Genomic DNA, 21,934 nt, shown 5'->3' with positions numbered 1-21,934 from the left:
AATAATTCATGCCAGCTTAAAATTTTTTTTAAATATTAAAAAGGAATGTGAAAAATAAAAAGTTAATGTAAAAGAAATGTAACAGTATAATTTCTCTAAATTATGAAATAAAGATGGCAAAGAACTTTTGATTAAACATTTCTAAACTGAAAACAATATATAAATATTGTTGTAAACAAAAGTAATTTGAATTATGCAATCTTTTCATGGTTACTATGACTACTAAAAATGAAAGATTTGAAGATTTTACTAAAAAGTATGAAAAAAAAAATTGCCATATTAAAATTTGCTGTAATTTTTCATTCCAAGTTTCATTTTTTTATTGCATGCTTATTATAAAAATGATAGTAAGAAAATCTACTTTCTTGATAAAAAGATGAAACATGGGATAAAAATTTTAAAAATGATAATGATATAAGAAAAATTATCAATATAATTTAATGAAAATTAAACTTTTTGAAGTTAGTTTCATTTGCATCAATTTATAGGAATCTGCAAATTATAAAAATAATTTCTTTTGCTATACATTTGTTATAATTTATTATCTTTTTACATGAAGTTTTGCGTTTTTTATCAAGAAAGTAAAATTATTTAAGTATTTCAGCACAAATTTTTAATTTCTTACAGAAAAAAGTAACAAAAGGGGTAAGTATCATATATTAGAATAAAAATTCCATAAATAAAAAAAAAAGTTATTCATTAACTTTGAGGAGGTAAAAATTAATTAAAATTTATATAATAAAATTACATACTAGTTAAAATGTATTTATAAAATACAGTAGGGAACCGATTATCCGGAACGATCGGGACCATCGCTATTCCGGATAACTGATTTTTCCGGTTTTCTGAATCGCTACAAAAAGCCGTTTTTTTTATTGAAATAATTATATTGTTTTTTGAAATAATCTTAAAAAGAAGAAAAAACGATGGAGCAATACACTAATGATTATTTCCAAAATGATGGTAAGAAAAAAGAACGAAAAATCCTAAAATTTTATAAGGAAAAAAAAAAATTTTTTATAATGGTGGGAAAATTTATCGAATTTCGTTCCGGTTTTTTGGTTTTCCGGTTTTCTGATTTCCGGATAACGGGTTCTGTACTGTACAATTGAAAACGTTTGGAAATGCACAAAAACCAACATTTATTAGAGATATTTAGTTTTTTTAAAAAAAACTATAAAGATTCTTGGTATACATTATCTCATACATTAAATTTCTTTTTAAAAATCATTGTCTAAACATTACTTTTTTAAAATAAAATATATTAATTTAAAATACATTAATTTAAAATATAATAATGATAATCAAAACAAATTTTAGCTAATTTTATTAGTTTATAAATATGAAAAGATGTAAATTTCTTAAATATAACTTGAAAAATTTCAGCAGTTAGTATTGAAACTTGTTATCTCTTTAAATTATATCAGACCAGAGTAAAACTAAACTAACATATAAACTACTATATAAACACACAGTTAAAAAATTAAATGTATATTACCTGAATAGGACCTTCAATTTTTTGAGGACGTTCTCTAATGGGCATATTTGTTATAGCAGTTCGAAAAGATCTATAAAAAGTATTATACATCAAATATTTTCATTAAAACTACACCAAAATGTCAATTGAAACAAATAAAAATATATTCGACAAAAAGCATAGCAAATTAAGATTCAGTTTATAAAAAAAAAAAAAATTATTGAATCTCAATGATAGATTTGAATGAAATCAAATCTGAAATTTTTGAATAAAAGCTGAATTAATTGCATATAATCCATAAACAAGTTGATGAAAAAATTTCATCCCTGATGTTGAATAGGTGACCCATATTAGATTTATGGCTACAGCAATTTTCAACTCCATAACCTTCCAATTTTAAACACAACCTAGAAGGCAAGGGAACACCTCAGTCAAACACCATAAAACTTCCCATGATTAGTACAAGGAAAGGAGACCTCTAACCCATACTTTGTTGATTGGAAATATTTTTTGTCAGTATTATAGTGAGTGTGAGCTAGGATCAGCATGCCAACTGATTAGCCATTACTCGGATTTAAACCTGGGTCACCTCATTAGGAGGTGGTTACTCTATTCCAATAATGAAATAATTGAATAAAACAGACTTTAAATTTAATTGCTTTAAATGAATATAGGTTTAATGTCAAAAGGTACAAATTAGGACCAGGGTACGAATGCACTAAACTTCAGATTTCAAAATACATCAACAGTTAAATATAAATACAGTATTTTAACAGAAATATGGCTATGGCATATTTTTAGTGTGTAAATGCAATGTCAATGATTGGGTATATCAACATGATGGTTTGGAAAAACTTAAATATTGCCTGGGGCTTAACCTTCCTAATTGTGGTTTAATATCTATTAATTATATAACTAGGTCAAATTGTTTCTTGAACATTGACAAGGGAATATGCTTAAGTTGCTAAAAAAATTAACTATTTTTTTTATCCCCTGCAAACTTGCATGTAGAATTCAAATTCATTTAATAAATAAAGCAAATATGCATTCAAGAATTATTCAGCGATAATAAATCTAATTAAACTTTAAGAATTTTATTGCTGAAGAAAACAAGTACATATTTCCTAAAGAATGAAACTTGTATTTTTGAAAATTATAATTCAAAATATGCAAAAAATTTTTCAATGCAATAGGACCTATATTTAATGAGAAGCTCGGAAACACATAAACGCTCATTAATTCTGTGTGCCTGTTAAACTTGAATTCAATGTTAATAAAAAAAAAACTTAACCCTATTGTTTGATTACTTTAATAATGATTGTCTTTAAAAATATGTTGGATTTCTTTGTCTATTTCTCTACGATGCTGAGGTCTTTTCTCCAATAATTATGTACAAAAAAACTTTAATAATTTTCAACAATAGATAGTGCATAGAGCAATTGTTTTTCCATTTCCAATATTTTTTGCAATATCCAAAATTATTAACCTCTTTAATCTCTTCTTGTGAAAAAAAATTTAATAATAAAATAATACAAAACTATGCATTTCAAGAATTATACCAAACAAAAAACTCCATTTTCCTCTGTAAATTTGAAATTTTATTAAGTGTAGGCTCATAAGTGATGCCCGGTGGCTGAGCGGTAGCACTTCCCGCTGTCGTGCCACAGGTCCCTGGTTTGATCCTCGGGCCGAGCAAGGCTGACTCAGCCTTTCATCCCTTCAGTGGGTCGATAAATGAGTACCAAGCATGCTTGGGAACTAAACACTGGGGGTTCCGCGTTCGGCTGACCACCTGACCGGAACATCAGCTCCTGCACCCCAGAGCCCAAGGTCAAGAAAACTGAGATGGGCACAGTAGGTCTTGGCCCTCAAGGACTGTCGCGCTGCTGAGTTTAGTTTAGTTTTTAGGCTCATAAGTGGGTAATTTAAATTAACTTTAAAAATTAGAAAAATCAGTGTAATTGACAAGTAAAACATTGGGTACTATCCTTTTGTATTGAAATTTAAGAAAAATTTATAAAATCAATATGAATGTAACACCTATATTATACAAAATTAATATTATACATTACAAAGAAAATATAGATTACTTTGCTCTCGCAATGTCTTCCTCCCGAAATCCAATAACAGAGCTTTTCCTTCTAGCAGGAGAAATGATACTTTGTTTTGGACTTGGGGCAGTTTCTGGTTGGGATTCAAATCTAATCTTCTTCGGCTGACTTTCTTGAAAAGCTTGTCCCTCTTCATAAGCACACATATTGGTATCTAAAGACCGCACACATGAAAGAACCATCTTGCAGCAGTAGGAACACACACGGAGATCTTCTGCAAAACAAAACATTACTGAATGTTTAATTCTATTATTATGCTAATACATAGAACAAGAGTTTCATTTACAAAAATTATTTAAATAGTTTCCATTTATTTTCAAAAAATATAATTTGTGATTAATATTGAAAAATCAGTGCAAATAACTATTAAAAATCACAATACTCATTTCATCAAAGGAAAACATTACTAATTAAATTTTTACTTTTAACTGTGATTAATTAAACTGAGATTTTTAATCAATAAACTTGTTTAAAAATATATTTTTAAAAAAAGATAAGGTCGCTTTTGTTTTAACAAATTATGAACTTTAAACATGAAATGTTAAAGATTTATTTTATTTTATTTATTTATTTATTGAGTTTTGAGTCTAATCAATTCATCTTCTACATAATTATATATTTTAAAATTAATAAATATAATCTTAAAAATCAAAGTTATTGTAAGATTACAATTAGTAATGAATAATAACTTATTAAATATCAGTAAAAAATATAATAAGAATTTGTTTACACTAAAAGTTATACTTTGGACACTTTAATACACTTTTGGATTGGTTTCATATGCTGAGTAGCAGAATGAATGTGAAGTACTATCTCCTTAAATCTAAATTTGTCTGCGATTTCAAAACAGTCAAACAGAGATTATAATTGAAAAAATTCAACTTAATCTAACAAACAGGTAACATAATATGCAAATATAAGGTCCATATAGATAAAATCGAGTAACAGAAAAAAAATTCTTTACTTTTTGTTCTTTGTGGAGTTCTCAATTTTTAATTTTTAATTTTATTAGAAACAATTAATTTTATTAGAAACTTTTTAATTTTATTAGAAACAATAAGTGTTTTTAAAAGAAGTCTCAGCAATTTCATCTCATTTGTTTGGTTTATTTTAGAAAAAAAATTTAGAAGAAACATAATCTGCAGCACCCACTGCTGTGTTGGAGGTTATCTGCTACTAGGGCTCGTGAGAATGATCCAAAATCAGTTTTGGACAAACAAACCCCAATCCATACCTGCCAACTTTTACGCATTTAGCGTAAAATTTTATTTTTATATTTAAAGTGGTAGTAAAATTATGCTTTCTGTATATTCCTTACATTTATAAGTTTAATTTATAATCTTTTTGACCACCACTAGTTTTAAAAAAAATCAAGCATATATATAAATATGTATATGTATAATTTGCATGAGCTTTTTCAAAATGCAGCGTATATTTCTGCATAAAATTGTAATTTAAATTCCGCTTTATTACCACTCGGGAAAATCATGCTCGTAAGGATTAGAAGTTGGCAGGTATGCCAATCCTTCAGAAAATTTTTGCTTTTTTTTAACTTTTAATGCTTAAAAATAAAATTCGTTATATTGTTCAAAATAAAGCAATTATTTAAATTGAATACAACTTACATGTCTTAGATAAATAATTCAGAAAATTTTTTTTCAGTTAAAATAAAAGCAAGCATATAAAAACATATTTATTTTCAGATAGCTATATGAATGTCTAGATTTAGTTCTTTGATTATCATGAGTTTTGGATACAATGGTAAAATCAAAGATATAAGTCACAGTTTTTACCATCCTATCAATTGTCGAAAATCTTTTTTACCATAGCCAATTTAGCAGGAGTTACATTTTAACATTACTAATACACTATTTTAAAATACACTATTATACAAAAGTAAACAACTTGTTAATTAAGCTATAATTAAAATGGATGTGTACAAAATATATAAATAGAAAAAAATAACTGAATTCTAATAATTTGGTTTTTAACAGTTTAAGGTGATTCGAAACAAGAAGTTTAATAAATATCTCTTGAGTCTATAAAATAATTATCATTTTTCAAAATACATATAATTATAAAAATACGATGGATTGTAAGATTTCAATTGATAATGAACAAACAGTTATCTCTTATATGCAATAAGTGCATAGTGTATTTGGAGTTGTAAGTTTTTAAAATAGTAAAAGATATACAAGATATAAAATGAATTATAAAATGCTAGTCTTAAATTGACACTAGCAGAAATTAGCTGACACTTCGAATGCATAAAATAATTAAGATATTTACCAGTATAACCAATTAGATCACCAGCAATTTCTTGACTACAGCAGCGCCAACAAAAGATTTGGCCGCAAACACGACAGTGATGCCTTCTTCTGAAAGTTGTGAACTTTTCGCCACAGTCGTAGCATTCTTTACAGTTGCTGTCACGCATCCAATGTTGTTTAAAATCGCTGTCTTTATAACTTTGAAGACCCTAAACCAAAAAAAAAAAAACTTTAAATAAGAATCTAAAGCACAAAAAAAATTTATAGGTAGAATATTTTCAATTGTTATTTGACTATCTATATATTTAACATAATTTCATATAATGTAAATTTATTGGCCTATGCCAGCATACATTAAATTATAATGTATGATGGTTGTCCTCCGGCTGTTCATATATTTAATAGAATTGCATTGAATGAGGGTAGGAATGAGAATGTGTGGTACATAGATCAGTTAGTGCTCCCCAACCTTTTTATCACCGCGGACCTGTCAACGTTTGATAATTTTACCGCGGCCCACTGGGGGGGAGGGGCGTTGATTGTTTATAGTTTAGATTATTTTGATTTATTAATTTTAATTTAATTGTATTTAAACATGCCTTCAAAATAAAATACAGTTACACCAAAAATAAATATAAAGTGATTTAACATTTTAACTTACTAGAACGTTAAATGAATGAGAACCCTGGGCTTGTTTCTTTGCAATGAGACGGTTCCATCTGGGGGTAATCGGAGACAATGATATATTACAAACATTGAAAAATTTACGTCACTACCTTCAGGGGGCCCCTTTTTTTAAATAAATAAAATTTTAATGGAACACAGATATTTCTAATTATTTGGGGTATAAACCTAGGAATTTAAATTCAGTGTCAATGAAATGGGCGGCCCGGTACTATTTGATCAACGGACCAGTACCGGGCCACGGACCGGGGGTTGGGGAACACTGGGCTAGGTGATTAGACCACCATATGTTCTCCAATCTAAATTTTGAAAGTGTAGTGTGTGCATGTACTAGTATTGTATTAGTATCATCAAGATGAATCCCAGGTCATTCCCAATGGTTCATTTGTGCAGCTTTAATGTGATGTAAATGAACAAAATAATTAAATATTTAACATTGTAATACATAATTATATTAAGTTTTAAATTAATATATTTAGCAGGATATATACATACATCCATTAATTTTTTATTGTTTATCCTTCATATCCTTACCTTAACCATTATCCTTTTAATCTCAGCTATGCTATGATTTTTTTGCTTTTCACTTTTAAGATATTCATGTTATATAAATATATTTTAAACAAATATACATTCTCATAATTGCAAATATGATTAATATTTTTAACCTTTCAATAAGTTAACAGAAGCATTTTAAAAGATATAACAATCAGAGTGTGCAGTCGAATTTGCTGATATTCACCAATCCCGATGATTGCTTCGCAATAATTGCTGTTTCTTGGCAGAAAAGAGTTGAAATTATTCAACTAAAAATATATTTATTGAAAAGAACACTTGTGCCTTTACTTCCCATATCCAAATATTTCTCTTATGATACTATTAAGATCTGTAAGTAAACATACATAATTTTTCTAAGAAATCATTTTTTGAAATAACATTTAAAATTATAAGTATATTTTTAAAACAAATTTGGTGAGTTCGCAACTACAATTTTTGCATTCATCACTTTATTCATGAAGCTGAAAGTTAAGCTCTAAATCATTTAACAGTCTCTTTAACCGTAATTCTTAAAAGTATATTAATGTAACTTGCACCAAAAAATCAAAATTTTAAATTAAAATTAATAAGATCAGACACCTATTTCAATAACTTTATCTTAAAATGTAACAAAGAATTACTTTATTCTAATAATAATAATAATAATAAAATCAATCCACCTAAACTCTTAATTTAGAAATCAAACAAAATAAAAAGTGTAATAATAAGGGTACAGGAAATTCTATCCTTTAAATTAGGAAAACAAAAATATTACAAGGAAAATAATAACTTTATGACTTTATCAATTTTATGCTTATGACAAATAAACCAATATAAAAATTAATGTGGGAAAACTGGATCCTACCATGTGGTTTTCTAGCCAAAATAATGTATTTACAACAATGAAAAACTGTGCACCATCAATAGATTTTTATATATAGTAGGAGTTGGGATATGTGCACTAATAAAAAAATTATCTTCCTATTTTTGAAAGTTCTTCAGATATACATTAACACAATGCAAAGTAATTTTCAAAGACAAAATGCATAATCATGATTAATAACTAGTTTCAGATAAAGAACCCTTTTCTGGATTACAATAGCCACTATGAAAACAATTTATACATAATTTTAAATATATTCAATATTGAGTAGGTCATTTTATTTTTTAAATTAATAATTACTTTATTTAATTACTTAAAGAAATTTAATTCAAAATTATAATTAATTTAACTATTATTTGAAAAGTTTATCAAGCATATTTTTAGATTTAAATAAAAGTTATTTATAAAAGCATATTCAAAAAAACATTAACAAGATTAATATTATTGATCATACCAAATTTATAAAGATATGTAAAGAATTAAGCAAACTAAGAAAACTTTAATAAAATTATATTACAAACTGTATAAGAAATAAAAACTGAATAAGAAAACTTTGATCTATTCATATTACAGATGAAACAAAATTAGTGAATGGCCTCCTAATAAATTTTTATTGAAATTTGTTACTTAGTTCAGCATTTCTAGAAAGAAATTATTTTAAAAAAATGCAAATAATTTTGATATGTAAATACAATGAGTATTGAAGCTCACAGAAATAAATTAGTATTTGGTTCTCTTGCAGCTGAATATTAATAAGTTTACTATGAAGATTTTAAAAGTAATTATAGAGTAATAAAAAGTAACAAGTAAAAAAAAAGTAATAGAGTATAATAAAAAATTTCAACTATCCAATTAGTGGATGGTCTCTCAGTTAAAAATCTTACGAGAAAAAATCTTCATTAATTCTTGTCTTTATTAAATTAAATGAATAAAAGGGAGATGGAAATTTCGAGATGATGAAGCTTTATGATTCTTAAGTGCTCTAAAGACAAACATGAAAATATGTAATTAGTGAATAATCCCCAAGACAAGTTCAAGGATTATGGTATGGATCTATAAATAGAAGAGCTCAAGAAGAAATTAGCTTGCCAGTGAAGAAGACAATGGCGCTTCACCAAAGATAAAAGTAACAAGAAAAATAAATGTTTCTGTTGATAGTAGGGGGAAAAATATGCAATATTCAGTTGGTCCCCATGACCAGCAAAATTCAAGAGATTTTTCAGTTCGATTTCAGAGTGAGGAAAATGAAGCCTAAAATTGAGAATCTCTTGCAAAATGCAGCAGATATGCACATAAGAGAGCAAGAATCCTTCCCACTGAATCTAGCTCAGTATACATACATGTGAACCCGTAAGTATTTCATCAAACATCTAAAATGTTTGACACTTTCACACACTATGAACCAATGGTTAGCTAAAATTGATTGTGGTTGAAAGAATTGTACAAATGCTGAATGGAATAATGTGAAAACCATGCTTCATGCTTGTGGTGAAAATCAACATAATAAAGAAAAAATATCTCATTTTGGAAAAGGGAAAATTAAGCATTTTTTAAAAACACCCAAAGAAAAAAAGCACCATTAAAAGCTTTCAAAAAACAAAAATCGAAAATAAGCATCTTTCAGCTCTTTTAAAAAAATTTACACACCCGGACAATATAAATAACACAGTTGCAGCCTGATATTGTGCTTCCAGAAGATTAGTCAGGACTTAAATTAATGACAGAAAATAATTTGTTGACAAAAGCAATAAAAATCTTGATCCTAGGAAAATGGGTGTACTCAAATAAGGTAAAATTTCATTACATGTAAGCATATATATTATTTTACTATATATTAATATTTTTTCTACACAAACTTTTTGTTATTAAAGAATATTAATACACAAATAATGACTGACCTTTTTCTTCTTGTCAATAATATTGTCCACTATTTTCCCTAAAATACCTGCCATGCCACGATTTTCCTCAGCAGATATTTCAGGAGATTTATTTGAAAAATTGGATTCATCAGTAATATAATAAGGTTCAGAAGTGGGAGAAGTTTCAGGAGACCCTTCAGCAGATTTATCCTGAGTTTTCTTTTCAAAGGTTGTAGATTTTTCTAGAAGAGAAAAAAAAATTTCAAAAAACCATCTGAATAGGAGATGAAACTTTTTCAATATTTAAAGGAAAAAATAATCCCTCAAAAAATAAAATTTGTTAAAATTTTAATACGAGTATTAAGATGATGGTTAATAAACTCAGTTTCTAAAATCAGATACTAAACACAGCCAAAAAATGAGAAACAGAAGCAATAAGTGTCAGAATTTTTAGCAATAAACAAAGGTATTTTATTTTGATCGCATTTATAGAATTAATGTTTAAGCAGTTCCACTAAAATTTTTATTCAAGACATTCAAGAAAGTAAATTATATTTCTCATGAATAATAGATGATAATCTTACTTTTTCATGAAAAATGCTTAAATTTTCTCATTTTAATATTTTTCGAACCTTAAAAAAATGAAACCCATCAAGTATTTAGAACATGATAATTACTTTTTTTTTTGTATGAGAAAATGTTGTACATAAAATTACCAAGGAAAAAAAATAAGATTAAATCAATGAAAAAAATTAAAAGGAAAGAAAGGACATTATTATAATCGAATAACAATACAACAGATTGATGCGATTAGTTTTGTTTTTTTTTAACGAAACAAGTTGCCTTTACAAATTTTCTGTATCAGGTTTCTCTATCCATAATAAAGCATTGAGAGGTAGTATGTAATTGATAAAAAAATTAGGTAAATGTAATAAGTAAAAAAAAAAGGAACTAAACTAGATTTTTAATTTTAATTTACAATGTTGAACAAACCCATGAAAAGTTTCAGAATATTAGCCCTAAACTAGTTACAGCAAATATGGCAAAGCCTGAATTCATAAAAAGGTTGAAAACCATAATTCTTACAGAATTCTAGAAGCTCTTACTTTAAAAAAATATGTATATACAGAGCCTACACTAAGCATTTGTCACTTCACTAAATGCGCTGTAAAAAATAATTGAGCTTTGGCGAATGATTTTTTAGAAAAATATATATTCTTCTCAATCTTGAAAAAAAAGTCAAAAGTCAAAGGGAATTTTTTTATCAAATCCTGTATTTTTCATTGGATTACCATAATTTCCATTAGATACGTTTAATAACCAATTAGAATTAAGTCTAGACAATGTAAGCATCTAGAGAGATTATTTGAACATGAGACAAACTACCGTAAAATATAGATATCCACGTTCGTTGCCGGATCAAGCAATATCACATGACATTTTTCCTGACTGTTTATGTCAATAAAACAGATTAAGTGGTAGCAAAATGCACGCTAACATTGAACTACTTTGCAGAAAATATGTTTCTTCATGACAATAGCATAATACTAAACTTACCATTTAAACATGATACTTAGCATTTAAATGTGATATTGTTTTGAAATAATATTGACTTAAAAATAAAATTGAAAAACACAAAACAAACTTGATAACAAAAATTTTATCAGTCTAGCGAGAAACCACACAAAAGTATGAGTTTTTAATCTAATAAAAATGCATTTAAAAAATTGGAAGCGCAATTCAATTTTAATAAAAAGTTGTTTTTTAACAGTAAACACACTTAAAATTTTCTACTTTATGCTTTCTAAAATTACTAGATGTATTCAAGCCATGTACTAAGGAAAGAAAAGACAATATGATATACTTTTAAGTAAAATTGCAGCATCATAAAATGATTAAACTGAAGAATGATTGTAAAAAATTAACTTAATTGAAAAAGTCATCTGCACAACTATTATTATAAAGGAAACAAAACTCTGAAATTTTAATAAAATATGATATATAATTCTTTAAAAAGCAACATATAAAAATTATATAAAAATAAAAATTTAAAAACCTACTTAAAAACCAATAAATATAATTTACTTAAATTTACCTTTGCTCCTGAAAAATATATTACGTATGGAAAATGATTGTGATTTTGATTCGGGACTTAATGGTGCAAAAGAAGTTAAAGATGTTTGGCTCTCCAATTTCTTAGCCATGATAGTCTTGTCTATATATTAAAAAAAATAAACATTAATTAAACAATGAAAATGATACTAAGAATAGCAAATGACAGTAAACATAGCTCTATAGTTCTTAAAAAAATAATTTCAAAGGAAATGAATAATTGAATGGCTACGCAAATTTAAAACCTTAAAAGGTAAGAAAGTATTTTATTGTTGCAATAAAATATCATTTATAAAAAAATTAATTAAACTACTTATTTTATTAAGCTTTAAAAGAAGCATTTTTGGGTTTTAAATTGATTAGCTAAGAATAAAAAAATAATAGTCAATAAATAAATAATAAAAAAACCGCTTGAACATTAAAACTAAAAAAAAACTTTGACATGTCAGCAACAATCCTCTTTAATTACTCTATTTTTAAAAAGAGTAATTTTTGTTGTTCTTCTAATGATTCTATCCCCTCTGCAGAGGATCAAAATTGCGATGGCATGTCTTCGGATAATCCTAAGGGATGCTTGCCAGACCATCGCCAATAGCCCATTGTGCAGTTCTAGTGCGAAATAAATGAAGTATTTACCTACCTAAAAATTGCATAAAAAAATAATAGTAATAAAAGTAACTATTTATGGTTTCCCATTGATGAAATTATCCAATATAACTTTTTCTTTAACTTAATAATAACTTTTGATTTAACTGACTAAGATTCAATCTTAATAGTTTGAAGACCTAGCCTTGATTATGTTAATTAATTAGGAAATTTTAATAAATGCAAACAATATTTTCAAGTTATGAAAGCAGACACAAAAATGTATTTTCTCTAAATAAATATACTTTTTTTAGAGATTCAGATTCTTGACCTTCCCAAATGAATGGTAGTCACAATCTGAAAAATATTGTCCCAATAATGTAATTTTACTTTTTGCGTATCTTGCCCAATTTCGAGAACTTTTTAAAATAATTTTAAAAAAATTGCACTCAATTATAAAATTTCTTTGTCGAAAGAAACTTCCATGCAAAGAATAATCTCAATAATTATTTATTATTATTTTATTCAATAATAGTCAAAAAATTTTTAAATGTAAGATATACAAATTTTCGGATCATTTTAAAGAATGTAATTTTAAACATCAATATACAAAATTTGATTGTAATCAATCAAATAGTTCAAAAGAATGACATTTTAAAAATATAACTTTTTGAAATCCAATATTTTGATTCTTCAAATGAATTACTTTAAAATCTGCTTCGACTCATAAAAAATGGGATATTGTTCTGAGCACAGCAAAAATCACGAACAAATAGAGACAAAATATTTTTATCAGGAAAATAAGAACAAATACAAACCCTGAAATGGAAACTGTCTTAAAACATTTTTAATTTGTCTTCACCCACATGCATTTCTTGCAGCCACTTTATAATCAAATTATTCTGAAATAAATAAAAAGATAAAATAACGTCATGTTTTAGTAAGGCTCTTAACAAAATGAATCCAAATATATATGTATGTATATTTTTTTTAATGTATGACTATTTGCTAGGTACAAGCATAATAAGGATTAGATTGACTAAGAAAATTTTTGCTTGCATTGAGCCTCTTATCATTTTCCTTACTTTAAGTTGTTTTGGTTCTTCAAGCTTTATTTATTTAAATATTATAAATACATGGAAAATCCTTACTTTTAATCCAAAATAAATATGTATACATAAAACAGGCAAACCTGCCTGTTTCACAATTGAAGGTAGAGAAGAAAAATTTGAAATGCAAAAATTCAAGCTTATCAAAATCCACACGATATCAACAGAAAAACGAAAGGAAAAGAAAGCTTTTTTCATACTTTTTTAAAAAATAATTCATTTTCAATTAAACTAGAAAATATAATTTTTAAAAAAAGAGGGAGATTTCAGTGCTATTTGCTTAAGAATAATATTTTATCAATTACACCATCAAAGTGGACAACTTTAAATATTCTTTCTAAAATATTAGGTTAACTTTCAACATATTTTTTCAAAGTGTCTTATGACATGTAATATTACTTTATTAGAAAAGTTAGTTTTCAAAACATTTGAATTCTACACAAAATTGTCTATTTTTTAAAAAAAATAGAAGGAAGGAATATCTATACTCTTCTATCTAAATTAAAATCAATAAAACTTTTCAGTCTGTTATAGAACAGTATCATCAGAACAGCTTGGAGAGGGCACTAGAAGCTCTATATTGTGGAAATGTCCCATTTCTAACTTTTTCAGGTGCAGTATCAGATAACTTAAGTGTGAGACAGCACAGACACACATTTACCCGTTGCTTCCTTCATCCCTTATTACAGTAGTTATGATGAAAAGAAAATATTTTTTTAAAAGATAAATTTGCTTTAATAATCATTCAATCAATCAATTCAAAATCATTTTCAATTTCTTCTCATTTTCAATTCTATTTCTTATTGCTGTTCATGTCTTTCTTGTTTTGATAAAACTATCCCTATCCCCTCATTTGAGAGAAAGATTTTGCGGAGTATACTTGGTGGTGTAAATGAAAACAATAACTGGAGAAGGAGATTTAACTTTGAACTGTACAAGATTTATAAACAGCCTGATATTATTAAATACATAAAAATAAATAGAATGAATTGGATGGCCCATGTGATTCAAATGAGTGATGACAATACAATAAAAAAGATACTGCTTTTTTGACCCACTGGAACGAGAAAGCGGGGAAAGCCGCGATTGAGATGGGCTGACTCAGTGGAGTCTGATTTTCTCGCAATTAATGAAAAGAATTGGAGATCAAAGGTGAATCAGAAGTCGCCATGAAGAAATCTTCAGAGGAAGGCATTGGCTCACATTAGGCTGTCTGGCCAACTATGATGATGATGATCCCTATTCCCTTTAGAACTTAGTAGGAAGAAAAAAAACCAATAGAAAATATTAGTAGTTACTGTGCATGCATTAAAAATGACTAAAAATTGCTAGGGCAACAATAAACAAGAATTTTTAATTCCTGTTTTAATAGATTAAATAGAATTTTAATTTCTATTTTGTTACTATTTGTAGTCATTACATCTCTTTAAAAATTTTATCCAGGATGTACTGGTAAAATTTGGGAAAGTTTTTCTATTTTCACAAAAGTACGTTTTCTAAATTTTTTTCATACTTAAAAGAAAATATTTATTGCAGTTGTGAAAAACCAAAATCAAAGAAAAGGTAAGGTATAAATGGTATTCAAGAAAATATTTATTGCATTCGTGAAAAACCAAAATCAAAGAAAAGGTAAGGTATAAATGGTATTCAAGGTAAAATCGAAGAAAAAATTCTTTAGTAAATAAATTTTTTTTAACATTGAGTGCTAGAAAATTTAAAAGAAAAAATTTTTTAAAAGTGTTATCAAAAAATTTATAGGAAGTAAGCTAGGTTTGACTTTATACATACCTCCAGACTTTCCCTTAAACTATTTATTAAAAATGCTGCTTTGAAAATGTTCTCTTCATTTGAAAATATGATTCTAACTTCAGTAATACGATTCTTTGATCATTAGACAAACTTGGAAGGCAGGTAAAAAAAATCATTGAGAATTGCATATGAATTCATGACAGGAAATGGCATTGTACGCCATTAGTGGTGCTTTCCTATTATGAACTGTTTCTGTACCTTTAAACAGTTACTTTTATTTATTTAAATTACCTTAAATTATTTAATCTTTATTTAAATTATCTTGATTTCTAATAATTCTTGTCTAAAATTACATGAAAAACATAGAAATAGCTGTTTTATAGTAAGATAATTTAGATAAATAAAAGTATTTATTCAAAGGCACACGTAGAAGCAGTTCATAATAAGGAAGGGCTACCGGCAGCAATGCCATTTCCGGGCACGAATTTACAATTCTTAACCTTTATGACATGCCTGACTTCCACTCCAAGTTTGTCACATAATCATAAATTCAATCTGAAGAGTAGTAATTTCAATATTTCTTAGATCAAAATATTAAAAAAATCAACTTTCAGACAAAATAGTCTCAAAACAATTGTCAAAAGTAAATTAGATGAGCATGTTATGCTACAAGCCATCAATAATACCCTAAAACTAATTAGGTCCATTACCCCATAATGATTGAAGATTAGTATTTATTAAAATTAAGTAAAAATTAATCTAAAATAATGTTAAAGTTTCAGAGAATGTTTTTGAAAATTCAGACATTAGTTTAAGTGAATGATTTTGAAAATTAATGTTTTAAAAATTGAACAAATTTCTTCTAAGAAAGAAAATATTTCTGCGTTATCTTTCTCAGCCCTGTCACATATTAAGTAAATAGTAAGATATGAGGCAAAACTTAAATTTTAAAGTGATACTTGTAATATTTTTGTTTTCAGAATATAAAAATGAAAAGAACAAAGAAATCGCCATAAAGCTATTATTCATCGCACGTAAAAAAAAGATTTTAAAAAATTTTGCAATAGTGATAGGGACAATATTAACTTAATAAAGCTGTATTTAGCAGAACAAACCCGAAATTTCTCATACATAAAGGGGAGTGTCAAATATAAAATATGTGAATCGCTGAATAAAATTAATTCATTTCTTTTTAAGAATTACCTTTGAAAAAATGCAATTTGAAGTTTTACATTAGGTGCTTACAGAAAAACTCAATATATATTTACTTAATATTATGTAAATTACGTTAAGATGAAACAAAGAATAGTCGATGAATTACATTTTATTTTTCAAATAAACATAATTCATTCGAAAACATTCAAATTTAATCAGAGTAAAATAAATTGAAAATATTTTTGTAACTTGCTTTAATTTGAATTTCTGAGAAGATGACTTCAAATACTAAAATTTTATTTACTACAGTGGAAAATCGTTTCCGAATTTCTATTTCTTCTCTACGACTATCCTTTTCTCGTGATGACTGTTTACAAAATTAAATTAATGTCATGACTTTAAGCTTTCATTGATATATTTGTAATCCAAACAGTTTATAGATGGCAGTTACACAAAGCACCGCACCAAACGATTTATGTGAAATTGTTGTCCCATGAAATAAGTGATTTTTCAAAATAAATATTTGTGAAGAAACACATTTATGAGTAAATGAAGGAATGAACCTAGGCAATTTCTGTACTTTTATTTCTTCTTTTTTTAAAAATTATTTTTGTTGTTGTTGTTAATTTACGTCGCACTAGAGCTGCACAATGCGCTATTGGCGGCGGTTTGGGAAACATCCCGGAGGATGATCCAAAGACATGCCATCACAATTTTGATCCTCTGCGGAGGGGATGGCACCCCCGCTTCGGTAGCCCGACGACCAATTATTTTTGTGATGGGAGGGCTTTTTGAAAATTTTACTTTCGATTAATTGTACTATTAAAAAGCACATTACGTTATCAATCATTCAAAATAAATATATTCCTTTGAATGAAGTGTGTATTTTGTTTTTCTTTTTTCAAATAGTGATTGATTGCCCTGCAAACATTAGTGATTGTTGTTGCTGTAGTTAATTTAGGTCGCTCTAGAGCCTCACAATGGGCTATTGGCGACAGTCTGGGAAGCATCCCTGAGGATGATCTGAAGATACGTTATCACAATTTAGATCCTCTGCAGTGGGGATGGATGGAATAGGAACGTTTTCATCTACAGGAAAATTTAAAAAGTTGCCAGGAATCAAACTCCATACATTCCGATGAAGTTTTTAGGTACCCAACTTTCATTTCATTTTCAATTTTCTCCCCTCCTTTACTTTGATTATCCTCGCTTCCGAAAACATCGGGAGTTCCAAGTGGCATCCTTTGGCAAGTAATCGAAGGAACACAGCCACAAATTTTACTAGTCCAAGAAGCTATTAATATGAAAGCGTAATTAATTAAAAGAGTTTCATTCGATTGTTATTGTGTACGTATTCTATTCATAAAAAAACATAACGTACGCAATTTTTTTTTAATATAAATTCGTTATTGATTTCTATTGCCAATAATATGGTAAGATATAAAAAAAAGCATTGTGAAAAAGAAATTTTCTTTTTTTTTTTTTGCTATCTTGAGCAATGAATATTTTACAATGTATATCTGTTCAACTTTTTAAGATGGAAATTAAACCTTAATTCTAAATGGTAAACTGAAATTTAAGAAAAAAAAAGACGTTTCTGTGACAGAAGTTACCACATGGGCACTTTGGTTACCTTGGTTGAAGTAACTTTGGGATACCTAGCTTATCATTTTATAATCAACTAAAATGTACTCTGCTCTAGATCACAGCAAATCCTTCTAATATCAAGTATCGACAAAAAAAGTTAAAAATGTCCTTAAATATTTTTAATATATTAAAAATATTTAAGGACATTTTTAATTTTTTTTGAAAAATAAATTGATAAAAAATATATAAAATATATAATAAATTAATAAAAAAATAATTTTTAAAAAATATTTTTAGGGCAAAATAAATATTGTAATTAATAATCACATTACTACTGTTTATAATTAAACTTTAAAGTCAGCATCAAATATATTATTAGAAATTTTTGTTTGGAAATGGGATATATTTTTTTAAATTGAATTTCCTTTGTACTAGACATCGGATAGCTTTGCGGTGTCCAATATATTGCCCTTTTTTATTTTTATCTTAATTCATTTTGACGAAACGTGAATTATACTCACACAAATTGCAAAAATTTTATTAGAATTCTTCTGATCTGAGAAAAGACTATTTTCAAATCAAGCAAAATTTTTTTTATTCTTTTTAAAAATCAATGGTTAACAGAAAAAAATATTCATTAAATTAAAACAGTAGCCACTTTTATAATCGAAATTTTTTTTTGCATTACTATATATAAAAAGTCCAAGCCTTACAGATTTAACAAAAATTATGAATCCTGATATTTTTAGCATGTATATTAATACAACATTGGAAAAAATAAAACATCGGGTAAAACAAATAATTCTTGTACATTTAAAATCAAGATGAACCGTCGCCAATAGCCCATTGTGCAGCTCTAGTGCGATGTAAATAAAGTACCTACCTACCTCAAATCAATAAGAGGGGAAAAAGGAGGGATGAAAAGAATGCAACAGTAGACATTGTTAATTATATGAAATATTCTAAAAGAATCACTCTTTTTTTCGAAATCAGAAAAAAAAAGTAGATGAATCGTATAGATCTGGCGCTTATTCAGTATAGGGGGAGAAAACATATTTTTTTGTACAATGAGCTGAAGGAAAGTTGAAACCCTAAGGAAAAAAAACAGGGGTACGTTAATAACATGATAATAAATAATGATCACACGAATAATGAGGCCGGCACAGCCTGGTCGGTAGGGTGCTGGGCCCATGTCCGAGAGTTCGTGGGTTCGAACCCCGCAGGTCGAAGACTCCCCGCGTAGTAAAGTGATTGATGCACGTTAAATCTGCCGAGTTGCAAAAGTTCTCCATGCTGTCATAACAAATCAATACCTCTGGGGGTACTGGATTGGAGATCGATCGTTCTCTGACTCAGGTCAAAATTACGATCTGTGGATGAATGAATGGATGTATGAATGGGTCCGCCCTATAAACGGGTGCGACGTATAGTGTGGCGGAAGTCGAATTCTTGGCCATAGATGGCACCACTGAAAAACAGGAAATGCACACTCTGACTTAATTTGCGTCCCCCAGCGGACTGATAGTTAAGACACGGTTCCCAGCAGATCACCGTAGTCAAGCATCACTGATACGGTCAGTGTGCGGGTGGGTGACCACTTGGGTCAGTCTGCGTAGGGACCGAGGGTGTACGGTATTGGTCCTCGTTAAACTGTTCTACCGTAAAATGCTCGACTTCGTTCGCAGGTCGTTGCTCTACCGAAGCGAGGGTGCCATCCCCTCTGCAAAAGATCAAAATTGCGATGGCATGTCTGCGGATCATCCTCAGAGATGTTTCCATGACCGTCGTCAATAGCCCATTGTGCAGCTCTAGTGCGACGTAAATAAACAACAACAAGCCTTAAATTTGCTAATTTCACCAAGGAGGCTTGCTAGTATGGCAAATAGAATTAGAAACAACAACAACATGAATGTTGCTGTTGTTTCTAATGAAGTATGTCTATTCTATGGATGGGTGATCGTGTAAAGGTAAAGCTAAGGGTGGTGGCGTTAGTGGTTAAATTGCTCTCGCAAGACTTCCGGGTTACTGCTTCCGATATATTTTTACGCTGCAGATTGAAAAAACGCGCCATCATATTATTGCATCATATCTTTTGCAGTATTTTGCATGTACCGAATGCTTTCTTTCAGCCTTTAAACTTCAGCATTATCATATTAATATTAAAATCATTAGAATATTTTCTAATTAGGCTAACTTAAAAAGATATTTTTGGCGACATTTTATTCAAATACAGCCAAATAGGGGATAAAATACGAAACCTGGCAAACCTTAAGAATTACTTGAACCTTAAGAATTAGTCACTTGAAAATTATTTAATAACAACGGTTTCCTCGGTTTAATAGGAATAAACTGGAAGACTGGAAAGTATGCAGCATTGACCTATTTTTCGAACGAAAAACTGTAGGATCCGCTTAAACTATTGAAATGACCACTGATCTAGACATAATTCTGCAAAAATAACAACAAACACGAAGTCTGTTGTCTTATTATGGTATCATAAGTTATTACATTTTTAATTAATATATCTTAAAGAGGAAATAACTCATTTAGATAATGTGATTTCATTTAAGTTAACACTTTCAAATTTAATTTATTGATTTTGGATTATGAGTGGGATTTAATTCTAATTATATTAAAGATTTTCGAATTCTGTGCTTATAAAGATACAAAAGGTAAAATTATTTTTACGTGTGTGTTATATAAGAATTTAAAGAAATGACTATCTTTTTGCTTGTAAATTATAAAAATTTTTCTTTACAATAATTAAATAAAAAAAAAGGAAAGTACGCGATTTTTGATGTGTGTAAATAATATCTATTTGTACTACGTTTTAATTTTATTGGTAACATTTTTCACATTTGTGCATGTAATTTTCACTTTTTTAAGCAATGTCAAAATGATAATCTCAAAGCATAACAGTTATTTGTTTTTAAATCAAATCTACCAAATTTTTCGGTAACTACTGTAGACTTATTCCTCAGTATGTTCCCCTTGCAGTGACCACAGCTAATTTATGTAATAATTTTATTGGAGGTAGAATGTTTGTATAAATAAATTTTAAATAACTGTTTTGATACCCCTGATTTTTTTATTGAATTTAAGATCTTCTGAATTTTTTCCTTTATTCATTAATTTCTACTTTTAGTTACTTTTTATGTGTAAGAAATGTAATATTCAAAATTTTATTGTTTTTTTAATAGAACTAGTGAAATATGTCTACAGTAGGGGTGCACAACCTTTTTGAGTGAAGGGCCACTTGCACAGCAGGCTGGCTAACGAAGGGCCGCAGATCTATTTACACATGTTAATGACAAATGTAGTAATGTTTATTTAAACATTAGCGTTCCATTTTTTTTTTATCAATAAACTTAGTAATATCAATAACTTAGTAGTGTTCCATTATTGGAATTCATTCAAAAATAAAAAAAACTTATACTTTTTCTTTTTACAAAAAAAAAAAAACTTGCTCTTTTGAATTATATGAACTATATGAACAACAGATTTATCAAAATAAATAAACATTGAAGAAAAGAAATGTTTTTTTTTTTTTATCATATCACGCAATACGAAAATTCATTTTAGAATTAAATTCTAATAAATAAAAAAAAACTGCAATGCCCACAGAATTAAAGTAGGAAAAAGTTTAGTCATAATTAAGTAATATAAATTCAAATTAAATATTTTAATTGAAGAAAATTTATGGGTTTTAAATAAAAGCCTAAAATAAAAACAAAACTGTGATAGTTCAAAATAAAATTCAATGCTTATTTTGTAATGTGCTTTATTATTTTATTTTATTAATTATTAGATTTTTTT

At 27.6% G+C, this 21,934-nt stretch overlaps 2 protein-coding genes across 4 annotated transcripts in view; one reads left to right on the top strand and one right to left on the bottom strand.

Moving 5' to 3' along the window:
* Window positions 1–16,927, bottom strand: part of LOC107450590 (fab1 kinase) — a 70,455-nt gene extending 53,528 nt beyond the window's left edge. For 2 of the 3 annotated variants that reach the window (XM_043039380.2, XM_071183630.1), the window contains exons 1-7: window positions 16,785–16,927; window positions 13,337–13,420; window positions 11,917–12,036; window positions 9,861–10,063; window positions 5,878–6,067; window positions 3,568–3,802; window positions 1,499–1,568 (exon numbers count right to left, since the gene is read on the bottom strand). In XM_043039380.2, the coding sequence (XP_042895314.1) occupies window positions 1,499–1,568; window positions 3,568–3,802; window positions 5,878–6,067; window positions 9,861–10,063; window positions 11,917–12,025 (807 nt within the window). In that variant the 5' untranslated portion in view covers window positions 12,026–12,036; window positions 13,337–13,420; window positions 16,785–16,927. Of the gene's footprint in view, window positions 1–1,498; window positions 1,569–3,567; window positions 3,803–5,877; window positions 6,068–9,860; window positions 10,064–11,916; window positions 12,037–13,336; window positions 13,421–16,579 lie in introns of all 3 variants that reach the window. The other variant, XM_043039381.2, reaches the window with a different exon arrangement.
* A 3,536-nt stretch (window positions 16,928–20,463) lies between these two features.
* Window positions 20,464–21,934, top strand: part of LOC107436171 (cobalamin trafficking protein CblD) — a 43,517-nt gene continuing 42,046 nt past the window's right edge. Inside the window, exon 1 of the mRNA XM_071183640.1 lies at window positions 20,464–20,482. The gene's annotated coding sequence lies outside the window, so the exon portion shown is untranslated. The remainder of the gene's footprint in view (window positions 20,483–21,934) is intronic.

The sequence above is a fragment of the Parasteatoda tepidariorum genome, chromosome 7 (assembly GCF_043381705.1).
Source record: "Parasteatoda tepidariorum isolate YZ-2023 chromosome 7, CAS_Ptep_4.0, whole genome shotgun sequence".
Taxonomy (NCBI): Eukaryota; Metazoa; Arthropoda; class Arachnida; order Araneae; family Theridiidae; genus Parasteatoda; species Parasteatoda tepidariorum.
The sequence above is the reverse complement of the archived record's forward strand: the minus strand, read 5'-3'. Positions and strand labels throughout refer to the sequence as shown.